The sequence below is a fragment of the Emys orbicularis genome, chromosome 3, assembly GCF_028017835.1.
Source record: "Emys orbicularis isolate rEmyOrb1 chromosome 3, rEmyOrb1.hap1, whole genome shotgun sequence".
Lineage (NCBI taxonomy): Eukaryota > Metazoa > Chordata > Testudines > Emydidae > Emys > Emys orbicularis.
In genome coordinates, this window is record NC_088685.1 from 88,066,994 (window position 1) to 88,083,944 (window position 16,951).

General features: G+C 40.5%; 1 protein-coding gene across 1 annotated transcript in view; it reads right to left on the reverse strand.

Annotated features, from left to right (window-relative positions):
- Positions 1-16,951, reverse strand: part of REV3L (REV3 like, DNA directed polymerase zeta catalytic subunit) — a 263,253-nt gene that overhangs the window by 87,656 nt on the left and 158,646 nt on the right. The window contains exons 12-16 of the mRNA XM_065401417.1: positions 14,654-14,796; positions 5,286-9,480; positions 2,923-3,896; positions 2,205-2,287; positions 721-846 (exon numbers count right to left, since the gene is read on the reverse strand). Of these exons, the coding sequence (XP_065257489.1) occupies positions 721-846; positions 2,205-2,287; positions 2,923-3,896; positions 5,286-9,480; positions 14,654-14,796 (5,521 nt within the window). The remainder of the gene's footprint in view (positions 1-720; positions 847-2,204; positions 2,288-2,922; positions 3,897-5,285; positions 9,481-14,653; positions 14,797-16,951) is intronic.

Sequence of the window (16,951 nt, forward strand, 5' to 3'; positions counted from 1 at the left end):
TTCTCAGTAAGGGCAATATCAAAAATAAAAATTCAACAGAGGAGTGTGGCCTAGTGGTTAACAGAAAGGATTGAGAGAGTCAGGCTATGGTTATTGTATTCCTGGTTCTGCAATTGCCATCCTTTGTAATCTTGGACTAGCCATAAAAGGGAGACAGTTCAAAAAAAAAAGTCTGAATTTTTTTTCCTGTTGTCACAAGTAACACCTAAGATTACTGTGACTGATAGATTAAACTATTGCCTTTACTCTCTTTTGAGTTTGTTTACTTTGTACATTTGACAGCACTTTGTATATTTTCTGTTAGTCTTTCATAAAGCAATAGATAAGAGGAAAAACAGTTTAAAAAACATTAAAAATACCCAAATTAGTGATGGTTTAGGGGGTTATGCAGTATCTAAAACTACTTTTAACTCGTTAGATTTCAAGTTAATAGAAGCCCTTTAAACATCTATAGTTTAGTTTCCTCTATAGGGAAATGGGAATAATACTTACTTTGCCAAAAAAGGTGTTGTGAGACTTTATTCAATACTGTTAAAAGGAAAGAACTTTGAGAGCCTCAGACAGAAGTTACTATAGAAGCTTTATTAAAAATTAGAAATACCAAACCCTGATTAACAAGGATAGAATTCAACAATATTTCTCCCTTCAAACTCCTCCTTCCTTAAATAAAATTATAAAGCATGAATAAAGTTATGAATCTTTGGTGTTGCAGCAAGTTACCTCATGTAAAGCCTTTGCTTCCTGCAGGTTTTGCACACTGACTTTAAAACCGTAAGAGTTGTTTAAAGATGGTCCTTCAATCTGAGAAGTTTCTTTCTTTGGGGCATTGAGAGCAGCAAACTGATTCTATTGAAAGAAATATATGCAGCAAAAAGATGAAAATCTATAAATTAATATATTTATGTTTCATTCTTCAGGTTATTGTTTTCCTATTTAGCAACCTAAAGTTAAAAGCTCCTCTACAACAATTATAAGGAAACTTTCACTTAGCCCTTGTCTACACGACGAGTTAGGGTACGTCTACACAGCAAAAAAACAAAACAAAACCAAACCCCAGAGCAGCAAGTCTCAGAGCCTGAGTCAACTGACTTGGGCTTGTACCACAGGGATAAAGATAACTGTAGATGTTTGGGCTTGGGCTGGAGCCCAGGTAATAAGACCCCAGCAGGGTCTCAGTACCAGGGTTCCAGACTGAGCCCAAATGTCTACATGGCTATTTTTAGCCTCGTAGTGCACACCCAGCCAGTTGACCTGAGCTCTGAGACTCGCTGACAGTTATTATTTTTATTTTGTGGAGACGTACCCTTAGTGTGTAACAAGCCAGGATGTGAATCTACAGTGCAACATCTTGCCACGCACTAACTCACCATGTAGACAAGACCTTATCCTACCTTCTTGTGTCTGTTTCCAATAGGAAACCAAACCAACTGTTGTATCAACTTCTCTTGTTGGTCTAATTTTAATGAAATCTCATAGTGTAACAGAATTTTAAAAAAGGGGCGAGTGCCTCTTCAATTTCAACTTTCAGAAGGTTTCAAAGCCACGAAAAAGTACATTATAAAGGGGATTTTGGTCAACATGTGGTACTTATAAACTGAGCAATGAAGTGGTCACTTTTGCATTGATCAAACCTGTATAATAGATTCATCTAGAAGCACCTATTTACATACTGTATAATTCCATCTCTTGGTTGTGTGTTTGTTTATATATACGTGCACTTATTCTCACTATTGTATATTGACACTAAAATTTTAACATTGAAACAACAAATGAAAGTTTGTAATGATCAATTTTTTACAAAAAAATCATAATATATAGAAAGAGAGACATTTTAGGATTTGATGTGATCAAACAACATGTTTATCACTTTGCTCTCATTATTACTTTTGTATTTGTATCCTTATAATTCCTATTTAGTTACCATGATTACTCTGTCTAGTGTGTATGTTTATTACACATGCACACACACAGATAACCATAATTTCCCAGATCACAACAGCAAAAACAAAGCAAAAGCCCATGAAAAATAGACAATTTATCACAGACTCTACAAATTCTAAAAATTGAAAAGGTCAAAATACAAGTACAAGTGAGATAAAGGTACTTGTTCATCTTGACACATGGACTATTTTTGCTTCTGAACTTGAAAGCGCACTTAAATGTAATTTAATAAACATGAATCTTTGTTTCCAATTCTTATTTACCTTCACTTGTGTTGTTAAAAGTACTCTTCGAAGAGTGTCAGAGTTACTTCCTCTTCTATGATTCAATTTCTGCATCTTTGGTTCTGTAAAAACATAGAACAAATGCAAATGTCATTTAGTTTCCCCCAAACATTCTCAGAAAACTGAACTACCTACCAGGAAACAGAAAATTCTTCTATCTAATATAATGTGCACAAATTGATCACCTCCAGTCCAAAGAACAGCTTTGATAGGCTAGTGTGTTTTACAGACTATATGGCACTGTATAATAAGACAAAAACACATGGTTATCATGGACAGTCTTAAAATTTAAGATATTTAATATTTATATTCTAATTTCAAAGTAAGTATGTGTTTGAAACATACCAGCGACTTAAGCAAAAAAGACTTAATGACTCAAAAATACTCTACATTTAATTTCAATTATGTTGTTCATGTTTTAACCATCACTTTAGAATTCATATTCTAGCCACAGTACCACAGTTTTTAAGGTGTTCTGACACTCAAATCTTAATTCATAATTGAATAATTACTTTCACTGGATAAACGCTTGTGAAATATATCCCTTTCAAAAATAAAAACATGTTTAACTTGCCCTTCCTGTAGAGAGATGGTTATTTTTCAATTATTTCAAAGTATATTAATCTCTTTTCCTATTATTTGCAGGAAATGTTTTTGTACCTCTTCTTGTTGTACCTGGCTTAATTAATAAATTTACCTGTTGATAAAGGAGTAAAATCAAGTGCTTCAGCTATTCTTTCTTGACATTTTCTCTGTACAATGGGTGTGCTATGTAGGCAAACTGATTCGGAATTTCTAGCATCTTCTCTGACCAGAAGTGGAGATGTGCTGAAGGATGCCCGACCTTCATCTTTGACATGTTTCTGTACATTCTCACTGTGTGCTGTGCAATATTCTTCCACAGGAGATGAAATTATGTTCTGACTCTGCCAGTCTGCATCTTCTAAACTAGATGGTTTGGAATCTGGGGATGCTGCTTGTTGCCAAGGAGGAAGCACTGGTGAATCTGGTGAACTATAATTGACGTAATAATCATCATCCTCTTCTTCTTTATCAAGTTCTATTGCTGAAGGAGCAAGCAGCAATGTCCTGCTTTCAGGTGGAGTTTTACTGGGTTCTATGGTATTTGTAGAAATCTGTACAGTATTAATATATTTATCACAAGTTTCCTTGGTCTGTGTTGGTGTAGGATCTGCCTGTGAAACAGGAGCATCTTTTGTAGGCACAATAGGTATGCTGTCTTGCAGGCTAGGTAAACTGAAATTCTTAGCTGCTTTTACCACTTCAGTAGGCTGATCTATAGGCAATGCTATGGACCTGAAATTCTCTGCTGCTTTCTCAGTGTCAACAGGCTGATCATTAGGCAACTTCTTGATATGCTCATACTCTTCTTTGGCATGAAGCCACATCTGAACCTGTTGGCGACTCGGTGCGCATTTACACGGCATGATGACTATTTTTTTATCTTTGCTAGTTTTATGGCTATTAATTTCTCCTTTGCCAGCAATGGAATGACAATTACGTGGCGGTGAACCTGGTCTAGGACTTTGTGTCATGGCTGAAAATGCAGTCTTCCAGAGGCGTAGTCCTTCCAATGAGAAATCTCCCTCAAACTCATGCAGATCATTTGGAAGTCTAGTTTCTACTGTGAGAAGCCGTCCTCCAATCTCCCTGTAAAGAGAATATTTTAAACTATTATTCTGCCCTAAACTGGAAATCTACTGAGAGTAACTCCTTTCTTTCTTTCTAGTGGAGGGATGGGAGTTTCTGAATCACTCTTGGTGCCCCAAGGATCTCTTCCAAATGCTACCTGCTTTACCTTTTATCTTCCACACAACGTATCCTATAACAATCATCAACTTTTCAAAAGAGGAGTGACGTAGTTCCATCCAGACTCTATCAAACACTCTCCTGAATCAGCAAGAGAAATCACTAAAGGAAATCACTTTTCCCTCAGAGATAGAGCATGCCACCCTCCACACAGCTCTCAACTCCTATTAGTTCAAGAATGTGAGAACAAACCGGAGTCTCTAACATCATGGAGAGTAGTTCAGTACAGTATTTTAAACTACTGGAAAGGCCATTTTTCACACTAAAACAAAATTAAATTTTAACTGTCGGTAATAATATATTTGCCAAGACAGTAGCTTGATGTTTTGAGGTAGAAAATATTAAAACATGATGTAGTTCCAGGAAGGAAGCAGAAATCCCATTTGGTTAAAGAATCACAGGTGAAGGACCACTAAGCTTTCTGATCCTGATGTAAAATGCCAATGAATTTCTGGAAGAAGCAGCTGTTAGTACATTTAGTACAGAATTAGTAAAGGTAACACATGTACAGCTTCAGCATTGTGAGGAAGCATCCCTTAGTACATTGTGAACATATGACCAGTTTCACTACTTACATACATCATAGCATGGTCAACAATTGTCATCAATTAAAGGTATGGGGTATCTATGCACTTGTCAGAATTACAGGCAGTCCTCAAGATTAAAACCAGGAAGAGTCCTGATAGCTGTAATCTCTAGAGCAGGAATGGACAACAGGTGGACTGCGGGCCAAATATGGACCACCAGACGCTTTTGAATTGACTACAAACTCTTTTTATTTACTTACTATCATTATTGCTATTGTGGTGTGAAAAATGTTTCTCTGGAGTCTGGACCTTGACTATACCTTGACCAAGAAATTTGGACCTTACAAAAAATAATGGACTATCCCTGCTCTATAGCAAGTCACATGGGCAGATGTCTTCCTTCACCAAAGGAGAAGATAGCAGCTCATTCTTCCTTTGATCAGCAAAATTGGGACAGCAAAATTGGCATGTGGCATTAAAGTGGATAACGGTAAGGGAAGGACAATTATTTTATTTAACTATAGAGTTAAAACAAAAGCCTTGGAATTTATGTTTATCACTTCAAATCTTTTACATCTGAGAGTGAAAAATTCCTATATATAGTTAAAATTAGCTTTAGGAATACATGTAGTTAGATTGAACATAATTACAAATATACATACATATAGAAATGCCTTGTAATAAAAGTGTACAGACAAATTACCTTGGCTTTTCTGGTGCATCAGACGGATTGCTGCAAAATGGTTCTTGGTAAATTGTTTCTGCAAGGTCATGATCTAGCAAAGTTGCCATGATTTCTTCACGACTTGGTGGGGACATGAGAGGTTTAAGAATGTGAGCAGTACGAGGCGTAAAACTTCCATTCTTTGACTGTGAGGGAGAACTGGTTGATCTTGGTGAACTATCTGGAGTTGGAGTTAATCCTTCATTGTTTCTTGAAACATACAACTCTAAATCCTCAGAAGCTGCATCCACGAGCTCACCATCCGGAGAAGACAATACGGAAGTAAAAGAGGTATTAATTGAACCAAGTGGCTGACATGGTTCAAAAGTGGTTTCTTTTCTAGTGCAGCTTTGAATGAAGTCTGAACAGCTTGACTGTGGAAGGCTAAGAAATACCTCTTTATTTACTGGATTTCTATTCAACTTGAATTTCTCATTTACATAGTCCCCTGCCTGTTGCGTACAGAAAATATCTACCGATGAGCTAGTTCGAGACGCTGAAGGATGAATATTGTTTCTCCACTGACCATGGCGATGGTTCTCATTGTTATCCATAGAGGTTTTCTCAAAAAGTTCAGGACTTAGAGCACCAGATGTTATCCATGTACTTGGGTCTGAAGAGCGATGTTTTTCTTCCTCAGATTTTTGGCTATTATGACTGAAAAGTTCATTTTCTGCTGTTTGTCCAGGAAAAAGATCCTGAACTGCATCACTCAAAAACTTCTGTGGCAGACTTTGATCTGCTGGGACAAACTGACTTGCAGAGTACAAACTACAAAATCCAGTCTGCCCTATGGTATTAATATCAAAATTGTAATTATGGTCTGGTGACAGGCTGTCTTCAAGTGAGTAACAGCTTTCAAAGCCTGGGTCTGAAAAAAAAATGGGGCTGTCATCAGATATAAAATGGTCAATCTGATTAGTGTTATGCTGGTTTGAAGAATCCACTTTTAAAGGTTTGGGAGCTTTTTCTTTAGGTTTTGTATTTCTGGGAGTGCGAGACTTTCTTGATGATGTGACTGACTGTGATCTTTTAATTGCTTTATGCTGTTCAGGAGAGCAAGAAATACTTTTGTTTATCTGAGGGGAAACTGATAATGGCTCTTGCAAAATACCTGCATGTTGTGCTTTTTGCTGTCTCTTTTGTAGTAACTCTTTTAGAACAGCTAATCCAGACTGTCCTTCACTGAATGCTGATGGGGTCATTACAGTCCTGTTTTCACACTGGGAGATAGTTTTTGTTTGCGAGATGGTTTCTGACAAAGACCGATGTTTTATTCTTTCAGGTTTAAAATGAGACATATCAAAAATAAATCCTCTCTGTTTTTGCTCCCATTTTAGCTGTTTCACTGGACTCCTTAAAGAAGTTACAAAACAGTTCTTAGGCAACTGAAGAGATCCATGGCTTTCCTCAGATGATTTAAGTATAGAAGAAAAAGGATCAGCATGTTTTGATGCTTCTGGTAAACACACAATCTGCTGTTGATTATTGTCTTTACAATGCAAAAAATTAGTGGTATGCAACTGATCTGTCTTCATTGTATCTAGAAAGCTATGAGTTTCATTTAATTTTCCAGCTGATGACAAGTATCTATTCTGTGAATTTATAATCTCTTCTGTCTTTGTAGATGTTTTATCTTTAGAGATACATACATTCTGTGTTACCTGAGATGAGTGGTTAGATGGGTCAAATATATTATTTTGAATCAAACTAGATTCCTTCATTCGAAACACAGCATTTTGACTCTTAGACCTTTGGGAGTTAATTTTTGTTATTTCCCTTCCAGGTATCACAGGAGCAGAAATGACAGATGAATGAAGATTTTCTCTTGGAGTAGACAAACCTTGTAAATCCACAGGCTTATCAGTTTCCAGCAATGGATGAAAACAGCCAGATGAATTTCCTTGTACATCAGCTGTTGAGGGGAGCTGTGTTGATAGTAGATGTCCTGTTGAATAGCCAGTCAGAGGAACATCTTTCTGAGTAAGAAGTGGTTGTGAGCTGCCAAAGTTGTGAGTAATTTCAGGCAGATCTTGATGTTTCAGCACAAATTTAACTTCTGCAGCAGAACAAGTATTTCCTTTTTCATCTTTAACGGTCATACGCTTTCTTGACATTTTTTCAGCTATTTTTTGTCTCTGTTTTGTCCTAGGTTTCTTCTTTCCATCATTTGCTGTTTTATTAGTCTGATTCATCTTGTTCCTTTTCTTAGTAGCTACAGTAGCAAATTTCTTTTTACATTTCTTAACCTGAGTTTTTGCTCGACTATTTTTTCCTACAATGGAATTAACAGTCTTGCTGATGTACATGTTAGGACTCTTAATAAGTAAAGCTTCTTTGTCTAGTCCATTCATAATTTCTTCTGCTTTTGGATCAGTGGGAGACCAGCAGCGAGGGGGTGATGCATTTACTGGGCTTATGCTTCTCTCAGAGAGAAAACCTAATTTAGACATAACATCACTATAATGATAGTCACAGTCTTCAGCTTCAGCATTATAAGATGGTGAAGGGGGAGAAAGGATTGCATGAGTTCTTTTTCTGAAAGATAAAGTTCTTTTAATATTTTTACTACTTGCTTTTTGTGGTTTTCCAACTTTTTTCTTAGCTGACTTATGTTTTGCTTTCCTCCTGTGACTTTTCTTTGGTGTTAATGGATAAATAGGATATTTGGTTGCAGGGGAGTCAGGAACGTTTGGCCAAAAGTCCTTTAAAGGTGCAAGCTTTTTATATAGGTTCATCTTTTCTTCTGTAAGTATCACTTGTTCCTCACTAGAGTCTATTTTTCCTATTTTAACAAGCATATTTTTTCTGCCTCTAAATCTATTAATGATAATGTATTTGATAATAACAGGTGGCAGTTTTTTAGAGAGTTTTCTACGTTTTCGAGATTTCTGAGACCCATCCAAACTTTCAACACTTTCTATGGGCTGAGGTAGGCTAATTTTTGAGTTGTGCATGACAAAACTTGATTCACTGTCTTCAGTCTCATAATTTACTTTTCGTTTAGTTCGGAGTGTATATTTATTCCCACATAATCCAAATGACTGCTCTGTTTCCAGGGATCCATCTCTAAATTGGCAGTCAATACAATTAGCATTATTTGTAGGCATTTTGTTTTCAAAAGCACCATGAGGAACTTGAACTAAATCGCTAGGTAATGCACTGTCCTTGTCAGGAATGTTACTGCAAGCATCATCTCGTGGATAGCAGCTTTCCTTCATGGATGCAATATCACTGACACCTGCAGGCTCCTGATGATTGCCAAGACCCAGTTTCTTTTTATTCAGCTTTAACCTGGATTGTCTGTTGCCCTGCTGTAATTTATACGTTACAGGAGCTAATTTTTGTGGTCGGCTGAGACAATTAGAAAGAACCACACTGGGAAAAAACATATAATGTGCTGCTTGTTGACTGAGGCTTGGTTTTTCTGTCTTATGCTCCTGAAATTCTTCATACCTAATTTTAAGTTTATTAAGGCTACCTTCTTCATCAGTGCTACTTTCAACAGAATGCCCCGCAGTTCGATTCCCTCCTGAGCAAGACACCAATTCACAACTTTCTGTTACCGTTGAAGGGAAAAAGCTACTTGTGCTGCTGGATTTTTCATTTGCTTCAGAGGGTATTTTATTTTTGGAGAGGCTTAACTCTGAAAAACTGAATGAGTTTTTACTCAACACACTATCACTAATGTGGCAGCTCATATGCATAAAAGAGGCATCATCCTTTTCTACCTTTCTGATGCTGGTGTACTTCCTACTTGGTATCTGTCTGCTCACCGATGAAATATCTTCTTCGTAGTCAAAAATATTATTTTCACATGAAGAAACTGGAAGACTATCCTTATTACTTTCCTTGTGAGAGTTTTCAGAATGGGCGCTATTGCTGAATGATGTTGGACATTTTGCAGCATAAGTGCTTTCTTTTGTGAGAGAATGGACTGAAAGATCAGGTCTTGCTTCAGTGTTTGGTTGTGAAAGCTCTTCTACTAAATCTTCATTATTCAAAACATGTGAAGAAAGGGCACTTGTGTGTTTACACTGAAAAGTAATCTTAGCAGAAGATGGGGGTTCTAGCGTAGTAGCGTCTTTGTGAAACATCGAGGTCTTTACGGACATTTTACTTGTTGCAATTATGGAGGAGTGAGTTCGAGAACTTTCATTATTCAAAGGATTGTCTGGAATGGAAGAAAAGCAATTATTTTTACTTTTTCCCCCCCTATTTCAAAATATTCCCCCATCTTAAGATATTAACCGTTTAAAGATACCTCTATGAAAGGAACTCCCATAAAAAATCCAAATCATATTTTATTTGTGGGCAAGATTGTTATGACAATGATTATGGCTACGTTTTAGGCTCGGGTATTTTTAGTAAAAGTAGTGGACAGGTCACGGGCAGTAAACAAAAATTCACGGCCTGTGACCTGTTAATGATTTGTACTATAAACCCTGACTAAATCTTGGGTGCTTTGGGGCAGAGGGCAGCCCAGGGGCACTGCGGGTCCTCGGAGTGGAGGTGGGGGTTTGGAGTTTGGCGGGGCTGGTAGGCTCCTAGGTGTAGGGGCAGCCAGGGGGCTCCGTGTGCTACCCTCACCCCGAGCGCTGGCTCCACAGCTCCCACTTGCTGGGAGTCACGGCCAATGAGAACTGCAGAGGCAGTGCCTGCAGATGGAGGCAGCGTGCAGAGCCACTTGGCCAGGCCTACACATAGGAGCCAAGGGACATGTTGCCACTTCCAGGGAGCCCCCTGAGGTAAGCACTGCCCAGAGCCCTCACCCCCTCCTGCACCCCAACCCCCTGCCTCAGCTCTCTCCCCCGAGGTGAAAGTAGAAATAGGAACTTACTGGTACAGGGCTGGCTCTGGCCCCCGGAAGGGGCGGGCCCTCGGGCGGAAGGGGCAGGGATGGGGGGGGGGGGTCCAGAGCCAGCCCCGGCCTGCCCTGTACCGGTAAGTGCCCTCCCCTCCCCCGCCGGGGTAGCAGCAGCAGCCGGGGGCTCCGGCAGCAGTTTAAAGGGCCAAGGGCTCAGCCGCTGCTACCGCCCTGGGCCCTTTAAACTGCTGCCGGAGCCCCCAGCTGCCGCTGCTACCCCAGGGCTCCGGCGGCTATTTAAAGGGCCCGGGGCTCCCCTGCCTCTACCGCCCCGGGCCCTTTAAATAGCCGCCGGAGCCTGCCGGAGCCCTGGGGTAGCAGCAGCAGCCGGGGGCTCCAGCAGCGGTTTAAAGGGCCGGGGCCGTAGAGGCAGCGGGAGCCCCTGGCCCTTTAAATAGCCCCCGGAGCCCCACTGCTACTCCAGGGCTCTGGGGACTATTTAAAGGGCCCAGGACCCCCCTGCTTCTACCGCCCCGGCCCTTTAAATAGCCCCCGGAGCCCTGGAGTAGCGGTGGCAGAGCTCCGGGGGCTATTTAAAGGGCCCAGGGCAGTAGAGGCAGTGGGAGCCCCGGCCCTTTAAATAGTCCCCAGAGTATTTAAAGGGCCTTGGGAAGCCGGGCCGCCCCAGTACGGCGCACTGGCTCTTGCCGGTATGCCGTACCGGGGCGTACCGGCTTACTTTCACCTCTGCCTCTCCCACACCCAAACTCCTGCTGCTGCTGCAGGGGAAGGGGCACGGTGGCCCAAGATTGCCCCAGCAGCGGCTGGTGCAGCTGGCCCAGGGGCTACCCGAGCTGTTCAGGAAGCCCCTGGGCCAGCTGCACCGGTCACTGCAGAAATCACGGAAGTCCCGGAAAGTCACAGAATCCATGATTTCCATGACCTCCAGGACAGACTCGCAGACTTAGCTATGATGCATATGAGCATAGGAGTTGTCATACCAGATCAGATCATTTAAACAACTAGTTCAGTAGCCATTCTGCCAGTCATTCCTAAATACTATATATATACACACATGCCAAATTTTCAAACCAGTGACAGATTTTAGGCGTCTAAATCCACCTATAGATACCTAAATACAAGTGGCCTGATTTTCAGGAGTGCTGACCTACCAATGCCAATGATGTCAAGGAAGTTGTACATGCTCACTACCTTTGAAAATCAGGCTTCTTATTAAATGGAGATATCCTATCTCCTCGAACTGGAAGGGACCTTGAAAGGTCATCGAGTCCAGCCCCCTGCCTTCACTAGCAGGACCAAATACTGATTTTGCCCCAGATCCCTACGTGGCCCCCTCAAGGATTGAACTCACAACCCTGGGTTTAGCAGGCCAATGCTCAAACCACTGAGCTATCCCTCCCCCCAAAAGGCCATCGAGTCCAGCCCCCTGCCTTCACCAGCAGGACCAAGTACTGATTTTTGTCCCAGATCCCTAAGTGGCCCCCTCAAGGATTGAACTCACAACCCTGGGTTTAGTAGGCCAACGCTCAAACCATTACTAAATTTAGCAATAGAGACTTAATTTCAGATTTTGAGATTTAGCTATAGTTATTTGCTTTGCTCCTGTTTCAACTTGCATTATTTATTATTCTGTGTCTATCTCCATGCATTTCCATAAATCATGGAAACCCAATGAAGGATTTGTTTGATTATTCAGATAAAAAGATAACAATAGGGTAACATTCAAGAGAAGAATGCCAGACAGCTCATCAGCTGAATACTGGCTGGATAACCGTACTCAGAGAGTTGTTATTAATGGTTCCCAATCCTGCTGGAAAGGCATAATGAGTGGGGTTCCGCAGGGGTCTGTTTGGGGACCGGCTCTGTTCAATATCTTCATTAACGACTTAGATATTGGCATAGAAAATACGCTTATTAAGTTTGCGGATGATACCAAACTGGGAGGGATTGCAACTGCTTTGGAGGACAGGGTCATAATTCAAAATGATCTGGACAAATTGGAGAAATGGTCTGAGTTAAACAGGATGAAGTTTAACAAAGACAAATGCAAAGTGCTCCACTTAGGAAGAAAAAATCAGTTTCACACATACAGAATGGGAAGAGACTGTCTAGGAAGGAGTACGGCAGAAAGGGATCTAGGGGTTATAGTGGACCACAAGCTAAATATGAGTCAACAGTGTGATGCTGTTGCAAAAAAAGCAAACATGATTCTGGGATGTATTAACAGGTGTGTTGTGAGCAAGACACGAGAAGTCATTCTTCCGCTCTACTCTGCTCTGGTTAAGCCTCAGCTGGAGTATTGTGTCCAGTTTTGGGCACCGCATTTCAAGAAAGATATGGAGAAATTGGAAAGGGTCCAGAGAAGAGCAACAAGAATGATTAAAGGTCTTGAGAACATGACCTATGAAGGAAGGCTGAAAGAATTGGGTTTGTTTAGTTTGGAAAAGAGAAGACTGAGAGGGGACATGATAGCAGTTTTCAGGTATCTAAAAGGGTGTCATAAGGAGGAGGGAGAAAACTTGTTCACCTTAGCCTCTAAGGATAGAACAAGAAGCAATGGGCTTAAACTGCAGCAAGGGAGGTCTAGGTTGGACATTAGGAAAAAGTTCCTAACTGTCAGGGTGGTTAAACACTGGAATAAATTGCCTAGGGAGGTTGTGGAATCTCCATCTCTGGAGATATTTAAGAGTAGGTTAGATAAATGTCTATCAGGGATGGTCTAGACAGTATTTGGTCCTGCCATGCGGGCAGGGGACTGGACTCGATGACCTCTCGAGGTCCCTTCCAGTCCTAGAATCTATGAATCTATGAATAATTGAAGAGTTTGCCAAAGGGTCATTATTTACTGTTAAGTAGTAAATACATGGTATACAACCTCTCTCTCACCTGTGATTGTATACTATTACTTTCAAATTTGCAATGCAATGAGGCACCGTCACAACATATTATCATAACCCTTCATGGATTATTTTAAAATATATTTCTAAAATGCAAAATCATTCCAGAAAGTATATGCTTAAAAGGAGTGTTTAAATACCAAATTCTTGCCTCATTGAACACATGCAAATTGCATTAATTGTATAGAGATTTGTGCACGTGCATAGGAGGGCAAAATTTGCACCCAAGGGAGGTAATTAGTAAGAATTTCATGCTAACCAGCTAGATTTCAGACTAAGAAATATGGTGTTGTAGAGTTTAAATTTAATCTACAATTTCAAGTTTGTAGTCCATTTAGTATAATTAATACAGTATCTCAAAACTATATTAAAAAAAATGTTGATGTAACCATGTTGGTCTCAGAATATGAGACACACAAGCAGGTCAAGTAATATCTTTTACTGGCCCAACTTCTGTTGGTGGAAGGTACAAGGTTTGTGTCACTCTGCTTCTTTCCCCAGACCTGAAGAAGAGCATCTTGAAAACTTGCACCTTCCACCAGCAGAAGTTGGTCCAATAAAAGATATTCCCTCACCTACCTTGTCTCTCTCATTAAAGAAAAATGACTACTATTAATTAGAAAAAAAACTAAAGCAAATACTTCATCTTAATATTAGGATCCCTTTGCCACAGAACCAAGTATTTGTTCATGTATATATACATATATATATAAAAATATAATGTGATCTATATATTATCTTTATATAAGTATATTGAACTGTGTGTGTGTGTGTGTGTGTGTGTGTGTGTATTTCATTACCTTGTTCAATATACTTATATAAAGATAATATATAGATCACACTACTAAAAGTAAGTAGAAAATAATATTTAGATATTCTCTTATCATTAAACTCAGACTACCCACACTATGAATTGAGGTCATTTCAGACCTTTTTTAATTTTTGCAGAGGTAATGAGGGTAAGGGGAGAATATTTTTTTTTTAATTCTGAAACTTGAAACTTCTTCCTTGCTAACTTGTTCCTGCTTGCCGTTCCACAGTTTTAAACTCATGCAATTTCAGGATATAGATATGCAATATATTGAATGAAATGCAGGCTGAAAGTGAGTTGCACTGTATTAATTATGGGTGGTATATAACTGAAAAACAGTACATAGGGAGTCTGGATTCTTTCACAAGTTTACTAAATTCAATATACTTACAGTGAAATCCTGGCAGACTTAAACGGTCTCATGAAAGTAGTAATTTCTATATTGAGTATGCATAATAAAAATTTTAAACAGAAACATCCTTATGGTAACTGGATGAGCTTTACCCTCTCCTTTAAGACTAACAGAAGACCCTCTTTACTCAGACCATAACATTAAAAAAAAAAAAAAAAAAAGCAGGGTGGGAGAAGGAAGGTACAGTTGGGAGAATCAGAAGCCTTTTATGAATAATCATCTTATATGCCAATTTACAGTATTTAAGGGACATTTCCTGCAATGTGTTGAGAGCACCTCCCTCCCACTGACTTGGGAGTTGAAAGCAATCAGATCTTCCAGGATTGGTACATAGATCAGGAAACCACTTATGTTCCAAGAAGTAACTCAATTTTTAAAGTAGTTTTACCATTTACTTACCACCGTTTTCATCTGCAGTTCCATCTAACTGAGGTATAGAGAGATTAGCTAGAAGCAAACTGTTACCACTCCATTCCATTTCTTCTTCTGAAGATGAATCCTCCTCTTCAGTTGAGCTTCTATGCATATTTTTGCTCACTGACCTAAAGAAAATTAAGTAACCCTGATAAGAGCAGGATATTTTAGATTGCAAAAAAACTCTGGCTGGAAAGAATTATGGTGGAGGTAAGGGGGAATGGCTTTTCAGGGATGAGAGGAAAGGCAAATATATTTGTCAGATATTTCATTGAGACACAAGAATATTGTTCTGTGGTTTTACTGTGATATCCACTACCATAATGGTAGTCAGGAAAATGTAGACAAGATCTGTGGCACCTGAGTGATACTTTGATTTTGTATCATACGGATTCCAATTTGACAGTGCTTAATAGCAACTGAAAGTCTGAAGGAAACTGAGTGGTCTGTGTGAGATGAGCTGGTGCTCTGTCTAGCTTGTGATGCATCTATTTCAGTAATGGCTTTTTGTTGTTTTTTAAATAAGTCACTGAGGCTGCCAAGCCAGTACTTTTCCAGACCTGAAAAAGAGCTCTGTGTAGCTCAAAAGCTTGTTTCTTTCACAAACAGAAGTTGGTCCACCTTCTCTCTCTCTCTAATATCCTGGAACCAACATGGCTACAACAACAATGTAAACAAAATGAGTACTAGCATTGGACAAAAAAAAAAAAAGATGGGTGGAAAAAAGGTTCACCTAAAGTTTAAGAAAGACATTGGGGGAGGGAGCGGAGAATCAGAAAACAAATAACGCAGAAGCTCTGCGTTAGAGAGATTTTTTTCTTTAAAATACAGCAATCCATAGTGTTCCATACAGCTAAGCTATTTGGTGGCTCCAAAACAGAACGCTAGAAAAACTATTAAGCAATTTAAAATTTTATGAAAATAAAAAGGGATACAAAACCTATCTTAATAGAAATGTTTTTAAAATATTTTATAATTTTGTATACCAGAATGGCATTATGGGTTACTAGCCTGAAAATGTAAATAAGTAGTAATTTATAAACTCATAGGAATGCAAAAAAAAAAAAAGTGAAATCTGTCCACTGAATCATTTTTTGTACTAATATAACAAAGTATCAAGATTAAATACTTTGAAAAGAGTGATGTCCAAAAAAAGGGAAATATTTTTATCCAATTTTCCTTTTGACAATATTTTGAAGGAGGAAAAAGTAATATCAGATAGGAAAAAAGGCTTTGTGTCCAAAAAGTATGGGAACTGGGAGTCAGGTAATCCAAGTTCTATTCCCACGTCTAATAGAGTTTTTCTGTATGTCGTCAGGAAAGTCAGTTAATCTCTCCATGCCTCAATTCTTCCATCTTAAAAATGGGGATCTTAATTATTTCCTACCTCAGAAGAGAGTTGTTAGAATTAATATATTAATATTTGTAAAGTGCCTTGAGTTTCTTGAATGGAACTCAAATACTCAAAGACCTGATCAGAATTTGGGTGGAGAAATGCTGGATATAACTTCCTTCGGGGCCTGTCAATACTGAGTTGACAAAAGAGGTCAATACAGAATGACACAAGACGCTCCAGGAGTCCTTTATCTTAAAGAATCAGCCTACTGCTCAGGGACGGCCAAACTTTTTGGCCTGAGGGCCGCCATTGGGTTTCGTAAATTGTATGGAGGGCCGGTTAGGGGAGGGGGTCGTGGCCTGGCCCCCACCTCCTATCTGCCCCCCCTCCGGGACTCCTGCCCCATCCAACCCCCCGTTCCCTGATGGCTCCTCTGGGACCCCTGCCCCATCCACACCCTCCCGCTCCCTGTCCCCTGACTACCCCCAGACCCCCGCCGCTCCATCCAACCCCTCCTCTCATTTCTGACGGCCCCCCCGGGACCCCTGCCCCATCCAACCACCCCTTCTCCCTGTCCCCGGACTGCCCCCCGGGACCCCTGTCCCCATTCAACCCGTTTCCCCCCCAACCACCATCCATACCCCTGCTCCCAGACCACTACCCCGAACTCCCCTGCCCTCTATCCAAACTCCCCTGCCCTCTATCCAACCCCCCCTGCCCCCTACCCCCTTACCGCACTGCCTGGAGCACCAGGGGCTGGTGGTGCTACAGCCGCGCCGCCCGGCTGGACCTGGGCCACGCTGCCACCGCCACCGCGCAGCACAGAGACCGGGTCAGGCCGGGCTCTGCAGCTGCGTCGCCCCAGGAGCTCACAGCCCTGCCGCCCAGAGCATTGCGCCGGCGGCAGAGCAAGCGAGCTGAGGCTGCAGGCGAGGGGGAACAGCGGG